This window comes from Filicampus tigris, chromosome 14, assembly GCF_054856515.1.
Source record: "Filicampus tigris isolate MCC_2025a chromosome 14, RoL_Ftig_1.0, whole genome shotgun sequence".
Lineage (NCBI taxonomy): Eukaryota > Metazoa > Chordata > Actinopteri > Syngnathiformes > Syngnathidae > Filicampus > Filicampus tigris.
The window spans coordinates 15951004-15969237 of record NC_141230.1 but is presented as its reverse complement, the minus strand read 5'-3'; the positions used below and the strand labels follow the sequence as shown (position 1 = coordinate 15969237).

The 18234-nt window shown below is 39.8% G+C and overlaps 1 protein-coding gene across 2 annotated transcripts; it reads right to left on the bottom strand.

The window, feature by feature from the left end:
- Window positions 1-2: 2 nt before the first annotated feature.
- ptprna (protein tyrosine phosphatase receptor type Na) lies at window positions 3-16806 on the bottom strand. Of its 2 annotated transcripts, none has more exons than XM_086051777.1 (24): window positions 16485-16806; window positions 13899-13949; window positions 11398-11508; window positions 10576-10681; window positions 10282-10405; window positions 9836-10010; window positions 9594-9743; window positions 9350-9478; window positions 8642-8676; window positions 8165-8421; window positions 7301-7387; window positions 7108-7187; window positions 6902-6966; window positions 5401-5610; window positions 3882-4094; window positions 3660-3807; window positions 3460-3533; window positions 3011-3088; window positions 2717-2836; window positions 2272-2438; window positions 1444-1497; window positions 1087-1151; window positions 797-870; window positions 3-698 (listed from the first exon to the last, which is right to left on the bottom strand). In XM_086051777.1, exons 1-24 carry the CDS (start codon window positions 16558-16560, stop codon window positions 627-629), a joined length of 2721 nt encoding a protein of 906 aa, XP_085907903.1. In that variant the 5' UTR covers window positions 16561-16806; the 3' UTR covers window positions 3-626. The 2 variants fall into 2 exon arrangements, with proteins under 2 accessions (XP_085907903.1, XP_085907902.1); XM_086051776.1 differs by having other exon boundaries at window positions 3882-4142; window positions 16485-16805.
- Window positions 16807-18234: the final 1428 nt, after the last annotated feature.

Here is an 18234-nt window from a genome sequence, read left to right as displayed (position 1 = left end):
AATTGATTTTTTTTTTCTTTTGCTGCATCACATCACAAATTTATTCATTTATTAAGTCCAAAATACATTTTTGTAGATATTTTATCTGCCTGCTACATGAAATAAATATAGTCATCAGGGGGAATTATTTACATTAATCACACAGCTGCACAGAAATGAAACAATTTACACTGAGGATGACCTAGACTAGAGAAACACTTTTTTAAGTACATAACTTTGTTACAGAGAAACACATGAATGCAGACAATCAGTGTGAAGCCAAGCCAAGCCTCACTATAAAAATATCTTAAAATGGACACAAACAAGACAGTAGCATTACAGTACTCTGGTCCACAGAAATTCAAAAGTCACACAGGCACTGTACATGTACTCTTCTCTCTTTTAACCGCTCATAATTATACATATTCACATACGGCCAAAATGCGGGAAAAATAAAAATATTTAAACAAACTTCAACATAATAGATTTTATTATAAAATGTCTTATTATAAAATTAAATGCTGTTAATGATTTAAGTTTTTGCAGTATGCACTTTCGTACATGACTGCTTCGTTCAAGTGAATCGGCTGGCGGATGTGGTTTATTACAATATTTTGGGGTCGGTGTGTGTCGGTCGGTGCCGCCATTCACTGTGGCAAGGCTTTCAAGATGGCATTCACCTCCTCAGCAACGGCTGTCAGTGCAAATTCAAACTGGTCCTGAGTGGGAGAAGCGAGAATGAGCAGTGAGGAGAAAAAAAACGGGTCAAGTACTATAGGAATCATTTATTTGCAAATGGATTACACGTGATCGATACCTTGGTGCTAACCAGGCCCGGTCTCTGGTCTCTGACGTGTTCCAGTGTGGCAGCAATGTCAATCTCCTTCACTCCTAAAGACAGAATCAGCCAAATTGTTTCTTTTTTTGCAGAGCAAGAAACTTATTTTGCTTTAATAACTGACACGGTGACATGAAGCTGAAATCAAACATGAAGTTAATACGTCTTATTATTTTTTTTTACAGTGCTATCACGCTCACTGTTTGCCACCATTTCTTTAATGGGGACCAATAATACAAGATGGCTAATGTAAGCCAGATCAGACTCACCTTTGGCCATGCGATTCAGCACCATGTCAATGAGAATGTATGTGCCAGTCCTGCCAGTCCCATCACTGTGGTTGCGACCCAGCAAAAGAAAGGTCAGAGCACACATAGCAACCACCTTTTGTCGATGTACAGTACAGCATGAATCAATTGGTCTTACAGTACTTTCTGTCAAAGTGCAGGTGTTGCAATTGTCAATTAAACAATGTATTCTGCTAGTCATAAACCCTAACCCTAACAACAGAGGCCACAGTGGTCAAAAAGCAAGTGGAGCTTGTTACACATTTTGAAACTCAGTTTTCCTGTACTTCTGATATTTGTGTGAGGTAGTGCAATCATAATTTATTTATTTATTTTTACCTGCAGTGAACAATAATAGGGCAGGACCGACCTCTGTAGCATTTATTCACCTTCCTGAAAAGCATCAAAGAGAGGAAATAGAAGAAGAAAATAGAGAGAAAGAAAGACACAACAAGAGTGCATTACTGACCTCTTTCACGGGACAAATTGTAATAGAGTGAAGTGTTTTGAGAAGGAGATTCATGACTGCATACATAGGATTATGCAGCCGCGGCTATTTGTGGCTTGAGGTTGAATTAAAAGCCATTAGAAAGCAGACCAAGAAGAAGAATGACATGAATAATGCAGTCAAGGATAACAAGATGAGATATATGAGATGGTGGGGGTGGGAAAATGGTAGAAAGCCCCGGGTTCACTGTCCCTCTTGCAGTAGCCAGTCACACCTGCCAATGCTCATTTTTGTGACTATGCAACTGGAGCCAGAGTACTAGCTGCAAACCGCAAAAATGACACTGGGAGATGTTCGAATACAAACCTGCACATCTAGATGTGCACTGGGACAGAGGGAGAGAGAGAAGGAGCAGTGAATGGAATGGACACAACACAAAATGGGAAACGGCAATAAGGATGCGATGAAGCTGAGAAGCATTTTACACACACCGTATATTGTATCTCTATCTGAAGCCATTTTATACAGATTGTTGTGTAGTAAATATTGATGATGCGTGATAGGACACAACACGATGTGTACGAAATGTTGAAGTCAAATATGAAAACTGAAGGTGTTGATAAATGACTACTCAACTGGTCACTATCTTCTTTTCCACTTTGCGTAAACACAAATCAAGGGCATGTACAGGGTTCATGTGCATTTGTGTGCTTTCACACCTGCGGAAGTCAAGGAGCGGCCGTGTTGAGGTGGGGATTCCGTCAGCCGGCCAGCTCAGTAGGTGAAACTGCGTTAGGGTTCTCGTCTCTTGTGTCTGGACATTCTTCAAGTAGAAGCTACGCACCAGGAAGTCCTTGCACCAGATATGTTCTGACACCAGGTTCACCTATAGAGGGTAGCGGAGACAGCAGGGAATCAAAACTGACTATATCATTCCATTTCATTTAAACACACGTACAAACTATAACTGCAATAATTCCCATATCTTTAGAATATCTATCAATAAAAAAATGTTGTTTTTTTTCTCACTTGATTGCGCAAGTGTACCTATCATGGCTAATCAGTCACTACCTTCGTATGTCACCAGGGGGAACCATAACATCATGTTTTTGTTTTTTAGTTATGAAAAGTCCTGTACAACTTGACAAAAAAACAAAACCTTACCTCATAGATGTGGTAGAGTGACGAACCCTCATCAGGCCAGTATCTTTCGCTCTGTTTCTGTCCATCCTCCGCCAGAGCGGACATCATCACGATCACCGTGCATCCATTTTCCCAAACCATCTGAAGTATAGTAAGAACACGCACATATATGGCTATGTACCCATCTTAGCTCACATATCTGACATTTCACATACATGCGACAGTGGTCTTTAAGTTTCACTTTCACCAGTACACAAGTTATTTTGTATGTATAAAATGATGGAAAGTGTGAATTGTACACAATAATGTACTAACCTGCCAAAAATCAGCCACTGTGTGAGGCAGAGGTCCCTGAGTGGCGATATACGCTGGCTGGCGAGGGTCATGATCAAACTATTGGTTGAAATGGAAGAAGGAGAAAGCAGAGTTAGTGCACCGGAACATATATCAGATTACTAACTGATAAGAAACTGTATAGTACTCTCACTGAATATTTTAATATTAAGAATGATTTCTATTGTATGATATTCAGTTTTCATATGACCTATATTATGTACAGTATGCAAACCAGAATTTTAATACAGATCTTGTATTGAATTTGATATTGAAAAATTATATTTCGAAATCCAACAACAGTAACATAAATCACACAAATATGCAATTTACATCTTTAAAGTACCAAATGTAACAATTGAGAGTGAAGCATTGTGTAATGATAAACGTGGTGCTTTTAATAAACTAAACTAAAATAGAAAACGACTTACAATAAAGCTGGCATTGATGTAATCTTGTTTTCTGGGATTCATCTCCCTTTTCAGCTTCACACGTGAGTGATCGTCTGCAAAGAAAAAGTGGAGAGTGATCAAGAATAAAACAAAGCAAATACATAACTGATACATAAACCCAATTGGGCCTCGAATGTGAAAATGTGCTGGATAAAAAAACAACACATGAATGAACTGACATGGGAGCGATTCAGCTTGTCGGTTTTTGGCCATGTTGCTGGGAGTTTGAGCTGCCGCCACTGAACTGGGGTCAGCCTGGTAGGAGCAAAGCGCCTCCCACTCCTTCTGAAGGCGATCCTTGTTACGAAGGTGGTCCTCCATATAGGCCTGACAGAGAGATGCAGGACATAAATGCCATGTTTTCGCTGTTCGTTTTGCCCTCTGATTGTGTGTTCACAAACCAGAATCATGTGACCCGTGGAAATGTCCATATTTGACTGGGCAGGCTCCTCACTCCAGGATGGAGTCGAGCTGTGGGTGGAGGACGGGCTGTGCTGCGGTCCATCGCTGAATTGGGACGAAACGCTGCTCACGCGGGATGTATCCGTTCCCCGTCGACCGCCGGCATTGGCGGTGGAACCTGCCATGCCACTACTTGCGGCACCCACACAGTCCTGGCGGCACAGAGATGATTTGGATGCCATGTGCTGTCGACATAACTCCTGAATATGCGATAGAGACAAGGGAGAGGTGGACCAGTGATACATAACTCAACCCACAGTAGCTTGTTGTGCAATTACGTGTGAATACCGAGCCATATGGAAACCGAAATAATTATTTTGATGTCCTTCATAGCCAGATACGGTCCATGTACTAGCAGAGGTGGGCATTCCGTCAGACTGATGGACGCCCGTTTTGCTGATGATTGACGGAACACATTTTAGAATAGAATGACTGATGAATGACGGAAGTGGTTTTTCATCCGTCAGTGTAATCGCCACTAACTGCGTCCATCAGTGACAGTCCATCAGTCCGTCACTGGCAGATACCCATTTTCTGACGTTTTTTGGGGGGGACCGACTGACGGACCAACGGACTTCTGATAGACTTAAACGACAGACTGACTGACGGATTGATGATTACAATTCGGCTCGTCACGAAAAATGACGGACTGATGAATGACGGACGAGTACCCTGTCCGCTTACGGCTGACGAATAACGGACCAGCAAAATATATAGTATATATAGTATACAGTAAATATAATAGTAAAATGCCCACCTCTGCAAATTCCCAGGTTATGTATGGTGGGCGTGTCAGAAGTCTGGACAGGAGAATGCGCATACTAGATAAAAGGTGCGTAAGGCAGGCGCAGAAAAAAAAACAATTAGTTGGCCGCATGTCTTACTTTTTGTCCCAGGAAAATGTAATTTTTCAGATGAAGCGTTCACCATTGTCCCAGTTAATATGTTTGTTTTTTGTGTTGTTTTTACAGCCTTTTGAGGATTACCGCCCGCCCTCATTTGCTGACGCGTGTATGCTCTGGGTGTCAAGGAACTATGCTGAATTGAGTTGATGAGCCCCATTTAGAGAAAAGCTGTGCTTTGCCACCATCATGTGGCATCTATAGGCAATTAGCAAACTTTGGGGGGTAGTCGCAGATTTTTGCTATTTGCTTGGTCCCTTCTACTCCCTGCAAATATGGAGGGTTCACTGTACAGATGTCATGGTACATATATCTTAACAGTATATACACATATATAATATATGATTGCTATAGAGTATAATAAGACAATGTACAAACTGCATTTCCTCGAGAATATACTGTATATGTGGAGTGAAAATACTTTAGGGCAAATTAATGCAGTTGTGGACATACTTAAGTCTATGATGCAGCACATTGATGAAGTATAATTATTAGAAATCAGCAATGTTGTAAATTAGTGTCTGAAAGTAAACGACGCAAAACGCTGTTGCCTTACCTGATAATCAAAGTGTGTTTCGGGACCTCCCTCTGGTCCGAGACCAAGTTTGCCATTGGCCACTTGGTGAGCATAGTGTCTGAGGCAAGCGATGGCCACAGCTAGTATCAAGACTCCTCCTACCACTGCCATGGAAACTAGTGTGATGACCGTTCCACTGGAGCCCTGGGAAACCCTGGCTACCTGAGGGAGACCCTGTGCATTTGCCCTCTGGAAAAACGCATGCACACACACACACACACAGACACACACCCACACACACACACACACACACACACACACAAATGCATTTTGTTTATATACAGTAGGCCTACATATCTGCAATATTATAATGTAACTACTTCCCACACTGTTGTACTTGCACACTAACCTGACATTCACATAAAAATGGCCTTTTGTTGATAATCCATTATTTGAGAAAAAAAAATCACTGGAGATGACTCATGCATGCAGTCAGTGGGAACAGAGGAATAGGTTAATGACACCTGTTGTCATAGCACCTAGGATCTGGGCGCCACATTGGGGGAGAGGAGACAAAGCACCATGGCAACAAGTGAATTGGTGCTCTGTAAGCTGTGTTGTCATTCATTCACTCAGGAACATTCATGCACGCACACTGGGTATGGAAAAAAATGTACCCGACAGAAAAATGTAGGACGTGTCTTAAGTACATTCAAATCAAGCCTAATGAGATCCAACACTTGAGCTGAGTTCAAAGTACTGTCATCCGAACAATAGTTGCTTTTGTTAATTTTTTTCCTGACAAATCCAGAGAGGTATTAATCTATTGGAAATGAATATTATTGTGGTTGTAGATTGCAGCGCTTTGGCAGTGTTCTGTATCATACTGATGGGTTCTCAGTAATCTCAGTAAGAAAGCAGTGCAAATCTACACTACTGCATCTCATTCCTTAGAAAGCAAAGGGCAACGGCAGAAAATAAATTCCTCTCTTCAACAAAATGTAACCTTTTCTTGCTTTACATAGAGCTGCCTTAAATTAACAGCACTGGTTATTAAATCCTTATGATTCTGAATTGGCTCATACATCTGCATGTAGAAGTTTCTTTTTTTTCTGTTTTCTGAAAAGAAAAGAAATATGAAGAAATGCTACAGTAAAATTACCGGTAGTCATTGTTATATCTGTTTTACGAGAGAAAAAAAAAACAGACAAGATACAATAAATCATATTATTTCTTGAAAATTATATCAAATTCTAGTTATTCATTTGCCTTCCTGAACTGAAAAAAGAAAAAAAAAACGTTTTAGTGATTGAATATGATGCTTGGTTAATTTCAGACTTCTCAGTCAAGCTCAAACTTGGGTATGAAAATGTGCATTTGAAATTCCCCGCTCCGGAGTCAATTGATAAAAAGATCTTAGTGAGACTTAAAAAAGAGAATTTATTAAAGCACATCATGATGCTGGATAGTCTCTTCTCTTTTTTATGAGAGGCAGCCTAATACGCAGTACTATTTGTTGAACACTGCATGCGTACTGTACCTCTCCCACACCAGTCTGTACAATCTTCAGGCTTGTCTCAGACTCCAAGAAGTTCTTTACAGACACTTTAGTAGGAAACAAACAAATGTGTCAGTGTCGACTGTAAGAGGGAAAAAAAAAGCTTGGTGAGATTCACTTTGAATGTGAGAAAATACAACTTGCGTGGGTACAAAGCTGCATGTGTATGTTTGTTTTCTTAGTCTCACCGGCTTTAGCTGCCACCTCTGCAGCTGTCATATTGTGTTCATTCTGGCGCATACGAAATGTCAGTGCCGGTCCCAGCACACTAGTGGCGCAAAGCACACATGCACACACAAACTGTCAACAGAGATCGTTGTTTGTATTTGCTGTAAAATAAACTGGCTGCATTGGATAAAACACACATCCTAATAGTCACACCTTATATTGATGAAGCTGCTGGTTGTCAGGTGTATTTTCTCAGCCAGTAGCTCCAGAAGCTTCACACCGTCATACAAACTTAGATGACTGGAAAAGATAACCTTTATTATGCTATTCCATCACTGTTTAAATGCCCATCACCCCCTCCACAGAGAAAATAATACGTTTGGAATACCATACCAGAATTTATTTTGCAATAATAACTAAAATGTCTACTTCATTAATCAACTCAAAAACTAAAAAATGCATGCGATTGGATTTCCTTAATTCTAAGAAAAAAAAATATCTTCTATGTTGCACTCCTAGGTAAAATTATGAATCCAAATACAAACAAATAATTAATCATACAATCAAAACTAGTAGAATGCAACAGAGCAATGTTTATTTATTTATTTTTAAAGAAGTGGTATGAGTACCACTTATGTTTTGCAGGCCTGCAAAACAGTACATTTTTAAGCACAGTTCAGTTGTATTTCACTTTAAAGCACAGCCAATACATTTGTATTTGATTTCTAAAAACTGTTCTAAAAATTGAGTATAGTTTTTATTTAACTTTTAATGTGCAGGACATTTTAAATGAATCATTAAGTACAGTTTGTCTTTTTCTGTATCGAAGTGCATTGTTAATATTCAAACTGCACTTAATGTTGCGATGCCTTACAATAATAAATACAGCTATACTTTTTAGGAGTACAACCTTTAACTAATTTTTAATGACCCTTTAAGCTTATTACATCACTGTACTTTGATGTTAGTCATTATGGTGGTACTATGGTGGAACCTAAGTATTTTTGGAGGTGGTACTTGGTGTAAAAGGTTCGAGAACCACTGCATTAGATATTGATTTTTGCATCTGATACTCACCTCTGGTTTGTGATGATGTAGCCATACTCCTCTTTGGGCCCTGTCGCCTCAACTTGCGGTACTCCCTCGTTCTCCAAACCTGCTTCTCCTCCAGAAGCAACCAGTGGGGTTCGGGAGGCAGACGGGGGGAGCTCTGTGCTCTTTGTCGTAGGTGTGGTTGCAGCTGACACAGGTTGGGGGGCCTGAGGGGCATCAGGTGCAGCGGGGACAGAAGCAAGCTTCTCCGGCTTCCTAGGCATGGTGTCTGTTTTAAAGAGCTGCATTTATTTAGACAGGAAAACTCTATTAGGCGAGGGTGACTGTCACAAGTGCACACAGGGTTAAGTTTCTCGGGCTGAGACTTTTGCTTTAGCACCTAATCAAAATGAATTCATTTCTTATGAGAGCTACACTTCTATCTAGGCGCCCATTCGAGGCAACCAGCAACTAATTTAAGTGATAACCAGAGTTGACTGAGAATCCTAACATTGAACATACCTCCGTAAGAGTGACAAGGTCCTTCTCATTTGGATCTGTATAGAGAGACACAAAGCAAACAAAGTTTATTCAACTAAAATTTCATCTTCTAAATTGATTTTACTAGACCCTTTATTTCCCCCAAATGTTATGAAAATTCGCACAGACACAGACATAGACACAGACACCAAATCTTTGATCAAGTCCTTCCAGAAGAGTAGAAGCAGCTACAGTAGTATAGTGTTAACTGTACAATCCATATGAACTCCATATTATATCCCATTATTATTTCCTGTAGGTCACTGGTATCAAATTCAAGGCCCAAGGCCGCGACATCATTTTATGTGGCCCGTGAATGTAAATCAAGTGCGTTGAGGTCATGATTCTTGCAAATTGTCATCACTTTTAACAACACTGCAATATGAGATATTGCAATCATTTTTTAATCCATCCCTCTTTTAAAATTAATTGAGAAACATTTGAACAAACAATTATTTACTGGCTTCTGATTTCAAGACCAGTTATCCATCAATTTGTAGTGAAATGTGATAATATAAGGCGGTCATACATTTCTATGGTCTTACATTCAAAACGGCCCTCCGAAGGACACTGTAATAACGATGCGGCCCGTGACAAATATGAGTTTGACACCCATGCTGTAGGTGTAAGGACCAGTGAATTTATTTCTTCCCTGGACAAATTCGCTTTGGTAAATAGTAGTGATAATACCTTGGGTCTTGTCTTGGGCTTGCAGCAGTTGTAGTATGAGGGCTAATTTGTAGAGCTGCTCTTGGCTGAGCTCTTTAGGGTCAACTCCGTACCTCTGTAGGACGCCTGACATTTTTTGCAGCAAGCCATCTAACACAGGAAATAGCATCAACTTTATAAAACAACAACACATTTACAGTGGTGCACAAATACCCATATAAGTAAATATGTATCATCATCTATACGAGTATTGTTGTTTCCTCACCGCTGTTTCCTGACTGGGTTCTGTAAACCTGAGAGGCCTTATTTTGGAGTGGTGGTTGCCTGTTTGTAGATCCAAGTCTCTCCTCTAGAGTATAATCTTCTGCATAGTCCACTGGTATCTCCATTTGAAAATCATCGTAATACGGCAGGCCTGAGAATACGTTATTAGATAAAACCAAATCGCAAGATGCATATCTAGGTGTGTGACAATATTTGTACGCTAAATATCGGTAATGTCTTTACCTGCAGACGCCAAGGAGGTCGACCCGCGGTGGCGATAAGAAGATGGTGCAGAAGCCAAATAGACGGACAACGCCTGCTGAAGGAGTTGTCTATCTCGCTCTCTCTGATTGGCCTGCAACCATGCGGCAGGGCGGCCATAGGCTCCTCCTCTTGCTGCTTCATCTTGGTGCCTGTGCTGTGATTGAGACAAATAATTAGCAGTTTGTTTAGTTTCTTTCGATCTGCGGTTAACTTAAGACTATCTGGGTTTTATGTAGTCACTAGGTGCCCATTAATTGTGCGGCATGCATACTTCAGCATTATCCGTTAGTTCTGATGCCATGTTTTCATTTTATAGTGTTCCGACATTTTGGGGGCATTCAAATAACTTTAGGAATTGAGGAATGTATGGTGGCCTTCAGTTAGATGTACGTATGTGTGTAGGTGTGTGTGTGTGTGAGTCAAACCTGTTGGTAGGTGTAAGGGTTGATGGAGCCTCCCTGCATTTGTATTGACGACCGAGGAGGCTCAACAATCATGTAGTTGCCAGCAGGTGCTGCAGACCCTGACTTGGAGACGTGCTGTTTGGACCTTGCAACCCAGCCCGAAACAAAAAGGATTAGGATGGACACGGAGTGGTGGATTACAGATAAGGTGCAGGGGGAGCTATACTGCAGATGAGGGAGGATTGAAGGGATTGATCGGACACCTCCGCTTGACTTCTGTCTCAGTAAACATGACTGCAGCTGGAGAGAACTTACGGAGCATGCGAAGAAGAGTTCAGTTTGGATGATTGGGTGGTGTGAGGAACTCTCTTCAGTTCCTTTGATAAAATATATTGTGTGATGTCATCTTGCCAGGAAAGACCTACAAAAAAGCAAGTGCAGACAGAGAGTGACCACTACAGTATTGTTTAGCTACCACTTAACTCATTCACTGCCATTGAGAAAACGTATTTGTCTTTTCACAGTCCAGCCATTCCATCCAAGGAATTTATTTATATTTTTTTTCATTTTTGTTCAAACGTTAGGGTAAAAGAGTGTCTGAAAATAAATGTCTGGCAGTAAATGAGTTAAAGAGGAAGTCAACCCAAAGATTTTCTTTTCAAGAATATGTTTTATGCAAGTCCATTAAACGAAACATGGCATTCTGATTAATATTGTGTTTTTGGAATATGAGTTAATTCAGTGCCAGACATTTTCAGACCCTCTTTTACCTTAATGTTTAAACAAAATTGAAAAAAAATATATAAATAAGTTCCTGGGGTTGAATTTCTGGACTGTGAAAAGACATACAAAAACGTTTTTGGCACTGAATGGGTTAAAGCAGTAAAATCCATCCGTTTTTGGCCATCTCAGGGGGCGGCCATTTTGTCACTTCTGTCAACTGAGAATGACATCACAGTTGCTCAGGGCTCAGGTAACAACCAATCATGGCTCTTCTTGGTGAGCCGTGGTTGGTCGCCATGTTTAGACTATGAAGGCACATAGAACATATTAATGAAAATATTTTTTGGGGGGGGGTTGCCTTGTTTTACTTGACTCCAAGGCTGCCCCTACAGTTCTACAGCATCACAAACTTACCTTGTAGCATGAGCTGTTTAAGGACTTCCTGCATTCTCTTAAGTACAGGAACTGTCACTTGGTACTGGACCCGGTCCTGCTTAGAACTGCTACACTGACCAAACAGGCCATCTGGTGAGCATAAACACAGGCACATTCATTGTAACTTACAGTGCACTGTGCACTGGAAAATATTTTGTCTATTTTTTTTTGGTCAATATTGAAACTGAACCTCCCTCAATCCCTGCAGTACACTGCCTTTTACTTACCCTCAGTATGAAATATGCAAAGCTTTCCTGATGCTACCTTTCTATCCCGTGTGGCCACAGTAGCACTTAACTGACTCATACAAGTGAAGTACAGCCCACACATTCTATCCTGATTGCCACACTACCCTCAACAATTGCCTTTTACTGTCACCAACCCTTGTGAACATTTTCTTCTTACCTGCAGGCAGCCTCATGGCAACAACATGACTACTACTCCTACTACTGACTTGATCATCTATCTATGTGATTTATACAGACATAATCCTTCAATTTTAAATCTGAATCCTGGGGAGTTATGAATGCAAAATACTATTAAATAATGAAAAAAAAAAAACTTGAACTTTCACTGCAATGTGAGAGAATGACCAAAACCGAGAGGATGTTTTTCTGGCGCAGCGATGAGTCACTGCAGTCTTTCGGTCCGCCCTCTAAATCTGACACAAACCCGCCTGCTATGGTGACACTGTGAATTGTTACAATGAGCAGATTAAAGTGGATTAATGTGTTTTTTTTAGCTTCTAATTATACTTGTATATCAAAGAGAACCGTCTTTTTTTCCAACCCTGAAATATGCATAATATGTACGATTTTGCTTCAATTCTTTTTTCTTAGACCTGTGACTGGAATTTAAAATGTAGCTCTCAACCTGCAGAACAAAATACACTAAATTAAAAAAACTCAGTTGTAATGTACAATAAATAGTGCCTTATAATTGATTTTAATCAAACATGTGGTGCTTTTTAAAAATATTTAGTTAGCTGGGTTATGCAAAAAAATTAATCAATCAAAAGTGCCATGTTGTGTAAAATGATCTTTCACAACAAAAATTACATTTCTGGATATGAAGCGAGATCCAGCCAGCTGCCCCCAAGCCGTAACAATACAGTAGATAATACATAGATACAATATTTATCTTCTGTTTTCCAATAATACTAGAGTATATTCATAATTTCACATTTAAAATGAGTTCAAAGTGAAGCCTGGAGACTCTCTGTGCAGTCAATGAATTAGAAAACAATGCGGCTAAAATCATATGTTGTATGAATACCCATTTGATATTGACACTTTTAGGCAATTAGTGTTTTTTTATTTTTCCGCCGCCATGCAAGATGTTTGCGCTTTTACCAGAATGTTGGATTTTGATTTGGTTTTGAAATGCTTTTAATTGTTGTTTCTTTAATTATGTAAAGCACATGCTGCACAGTTTGCTGCAGCCCGTGACGTTGGTGGCCGACTGGACAAAATGGTACCATTTGAAAAACCTGCTCTCTTAGTGATTGTTCTGTAATTGAAATGTTCAATTGAAGATAAACTGCACAATATATTATGCAGCAATCATTCACTGTTTACATAGATAATAGAATGAATTTGTTGAGTCAAGGTAGATGCCCCCTTTACCCAAATGCAATGTGGCAGCTGTTGAAGTTTATTAGCTGTTAGTCAATGTGAGATATATGCAAGTCTCTCTCTCTCTCTCTCTCTCTCTCTCTCTCTCTCTCTCTCTCTCTCTCTCTCTCTCCCTCTCTCTCTCTCTTTTTTCTCTCTGTCTCTTTCTCTTGACCTGTCCTGTTTGGCTGCATAGTCATGCAGAAGTGTGGATCTGTATGCATTTATATACATATGCATCTTCAGTTTTTCTGTGTAACATGAGCGTTTGATATACTTCTGTGATTGGTTGTATTGTGATGGATATTTATTGGGAACGCAGTCAGACAGAATTACTGTATATCTCCGTGCATTTTCTCCTGGCCGAAAAGAACCCTAGTTAAACATATCTCTATGATCCCAGGAATTGTGTGTTCATGAACAGTTGGCGGCATTACCCCCATTTGAGAAACAAATGCTCCAACTCAGTTTGCTTCTGGACTGAATGGGCAGACACATTTTGTATTCTGTGCTACGGTTATGCTATGTGCGTAAGTGCAATTTCCACCGAGAAGTGCGTAAGCCTGTGTCAGTGACTCATCACTGTATTAGCACAACAACTGTGGGGGTGGCGACCTCAACGTGATGTCAGTGTTGCCATGGAGACAGGAGTGCAGGGAGGTGGGGCTTTGATAAAGCTAATGAAAGAGATGGGAAGGTAACAGCGGGAGTTAGACACATGGGCTGCTATGGGGCGAAATAAATCCCTTGACTTGATTTGTCATGATTTTGCTGCACAAGCCTTTTGTCAATACATTTATTGCAAACACCAGGACATTCGTAAGTGAACACTATGAGTGTTTGTGTACGTGCGTGCGTGTGTCTTACCATCTGAGCAAAACTGATCCCTCGAGCACAGTTTTCTCTCAAACAGGCAACCTGATGCAGAGAAAAACAAACGAGGCCCACAGGTAAAATGTGTGAATTGATCTGAATTCAACAAATTTTGACATAGTGATGGCTTCACTCTAATGCACGATGACGTAAACAAAACAATCACAACATTCACCCAAGTGATCAAACCCACACAAGAAGGCCGCAGCTTGAATTCAAACCCCCAACCGCAGAAATGTGAGGCAGATGTTCTAACCACTCCAACACTGTGCCAACCCCCGAGCTACAAAATACATTTTTAAAAGCAAATCCTGCATGTGTAGTAAATTTCTTGATCCAACAGTTTTATAATTTCTTCTTTTCAAAAACGCCACAATTGCAGCATTGTCACGGTTCGACATTTTTTAATTTTAAATCGCTTCTGTTGTTTCTCATCAGGTCTAAAGGGAATAAGATTTAGGTTTTGTGTGAATGAGCAGGTGTTTGGCATTAGATAGGGCGCAAGCGCTTCAGGTAAAGAGTGGTTATCGCTGTCTTGCCTGTCTGATTTGCAGCTCTCTGCTCTCCATTTGTATATGGTCAACACAACAACAAAGTCAACACCAAGCATGTGTTTATCTAAATATGGACACATCATGAATGGATCGTAACCTTCTCCATACCTACAACGATTCTGTGCCCAGCTTTGATTGACAATGTTGAAGAATGTTTGTATGTCTGTGGTTGGAAATGAAGTTAAAAATGAAGAAATGAAGTTAAAAAATAATCTCAAAGAAGAGGTTTTGAGCCCCTTTTATGATGATTAAGAAGGTAACCAAATATTAGAAACAACATTTGAAAACGATACGGTAAAAAAAAGATTTTGAACTATTTGCTTCCCCAGTTATAGTAAACATGGATATCCCAAACTCTCAACACTATTTTTTAATCATGTGTGAGGTTCTAGAATTTGAGCAAAATCTGTTTTATCAATGCTATCAATGCATTCACATTATTTATAACCGCATTTAGTACACTTTCAATGGTGAAGTGTGTATTGTCTCAGGGTCAATTACAATATGTCTTATAGAGGATGGCTGGTGACAGCATATAATGCAAACCTCATAGTGGTTGCATGTGCCTGGTCAGATTCTTGTTTGAAGGAACAGAGATGGAAGAAAAAAACGGTATTTCCGCATGAATGAATAAAAGGGATGTATTATTTCCAGCTGAGTTGCCATGACACTTTCTCACCTCTTTTTAATGATTCTTACTTACAAAAGACAAATTATGTTACAATCAATGACGCAGTACAATTTCTATAGTAACATTATTTAGTTTAAAAGCCAGAATTATCCTTATTTATACCTTGTTGACTATAAGAATATAATAGATTGAACGGATTCTTAACATCCTCACATTCAAAGCATCCATCCATTATCTTTACCGCTTATCCTCACAAGGGTCGCGGGCGTGCTGGAGCCTATCCCAGCAGTCTTTGGGCAGGAGACGAGGGACACCCTGAATTGGTTGCCAGCCAATCGCAGGGCACACAGAGACAAACAAACAACCGCACACACAATCACACCTAGAGTGTCCAATCAACCTACCATGCATGTTTTTGGAATGTGGGAAGAAACCGGAGTACCCGGAGAAAACCCACGCAGGCACGGGGAGAACATGCAAACTCCACACAGGGAGGCCGGAGCCGGGATCAACCCAGAACCTCTGAACTGTGAGGCGGACGTGCTAACCAGACGTGCTAACCAGTCGTCCACTGTGCCGCCCCAAATTCAAAGCAATACTTGCAAAATAAACCCACATGAGAACAGGTGCACTTGTTAAGACTTATAAATGTGTAGAACATTTGTTGTTGACTAATATTTTTGAATTTGTGAAAGGTTAATCTACGGCAAATTTTCAGCAGTGTTTTTTTTTCTTCCTATGAATTTACAGGGAAAAAGGACTTTATATCTTGTAATTTCTACTAAGCCAAGGACATTATTCACTTCACTTGTAGATTCATGCAGGATTGGAAATAACATTCTCTTTTAATATTAAGATGTATTTTGTTTATTAATCAAAAACAATTTAATGACTTAATTCAATCATGTAGAGAAATAGTGACTCCATATTGACTCTTTTTTTTAACTTAAAGTCTATTTACTCTTTACTAATATGATCTTAAAAACAGGCGAAAGAAAAAAATGAATCAAAAGATAAACAACCCACCGACCCCCAAAATAAATATATATATATTTTTTAATATATGTATTTTATTGTAAATGTGACGGTATAATCTTGAACAAGACGCATAGTGGTAAATGGTAGTAAAGTAGTGGCCATATGGTTGTTATCTCTATTTGAAAAATGCATTAACAGAGAATGCAAATGCACTCCTTATCACTCCTCACTTGGCATCCTGTAGCTAATCATTCGTCACTGTTACAGATCATAATCTACTGTTTGCATAGCAAAATAAATCACATAAAGACACAAGCACGATGTCGATAACAGAAGTCACAGCCTTGTGAAGGATGTCTGGTAAAATAAAAAAAATTAAAAAAATAAAGAACTCGACCATCCAACCCTCCACCTTACCGTATCTGTCTGACAGCCCCGTGTGAAACATGATGGTGAGGAGCAGCACAGCTCGCCATGCCCTCGGATGCTGCATGGTGCGTTCAAGTGTCACGGCAGAACAGAAGAAAAAAATATTTGCTGCTTTTTCTCCTTTAAATACCCATTGTGTACGAAATGGGCTGCAGAGCCAGTCTGGATGGCTCACATTTAGAGCACAATCCCCCTCGTGGCAGCCAAATAAAAAATTATAAAAGGTTGGAATTGTATTTTTCAGTTATCTGTACTGGTGGCTAAAGGCAGACTGGAGGACTGGCTGGATTGCAAAAAGTAAAATTTTCTCCCGTAGGGAAGGCGGAAAGTGATGCGGACGAGGGGCGGGGCCAGCAGCATCATTGCGGAAATAACGTAACACCAAATTAACCGTGAACGAAGCTGCAGGTGCGTCATCTCAGGCTGAAATAGCAACGGGAAACGTAGTCACCCGCAGTCTTTTAGACTCCTTTAGACAATCTTTCAGACTGCACAAGGTAGACAATTAACCTGTGTGTTCTAGTATGTGGGAAGTAGCGAAGTAGCCTACATACAATACCTAAGTAGATTTTTCATGTATCTGTACTTGAGTATTTTTTCTCCTGATGACTTACTTCTACTCCTTACATTTCAAACAAATAGACCTACTTACACATTCTACTCCTTATTTTGGCAAGTTAGAGTACTTTTTCATTCAACCTTTGTCAAGGACATAATAAAGGGAAAAAACTAGAGAGAATTAAAGGTTGAGGTATCTATTGGTTGAGAACTTGGGGTTTTATTAGCTGGTAATTAAGATATTTTTTGATATGCAGGTCACAACACTTTCTATAAAGTTATGGGAGCATGTTTCGATAGCATAAAAATCAGACAGAGTTAGCTGACTCTTAAACTTCGTGCACAACATGAATCGTGATCCACGTCCACACACCGCCACTCTCTTAGCAACTGCCCTAAATAAGTTGGAGACAAGGGAAGACAGTACTGCATATAAGAAATAAACATATTTACTACTTATTTGCTTCAACCTACAAATGTACAAAACTGTATTATGTTATTATGTCAGTATGGGCCTAAAACTTTGAAATGTTTACAGTACTGAATTGAATATGCCTTTTGAGTTTCGAGGCTGTGTGGATTTGAAGACTGTACTATCAAGGTGTACCAAACATAAAACATATCAGTGACTGTCCAAGACTATTATTATTATTATGATTTTCCGCTTTTATTTTATCTTATTTTATTTTATTTTTACAGCGTACCAACCTAATACCGTATCTCTTTTTTTGCAGCTCAGTTCTTCTCTTGTCCTCTTGTACCCTCTAGTGGTAAGAGGAAGTAGGATGCTGTAGCTACTAAATGTTTTAACTGGGCTGCCTCAGTAAGAGGCCAAAAATGGCATCATGCACTTTAAAACATGACATAATGTTGATTATTTCTAAAACACATAATGCATACCAGCTAGGGCGAGAAAAAATGTATGGGGATGGCAGGGATTGACTATGTGGTTGTCAGGGCACACAATAATACAACAACAATAAGTGTACCTCACACACAGCTTGTTTCTTATATTAGAGGGATTACGACCTGAAAACCCGTCATTACATTTTAATTTTAGAACTGTATAAAACCAACAAAAGCCTGCCATTTCAAATACCAGATTGTTGGCCTTGAGCCTGCTATTCACACATTCATCCTATTATAGGGTTGCCAAAGGCAGTATGTGATGAATGTCCCA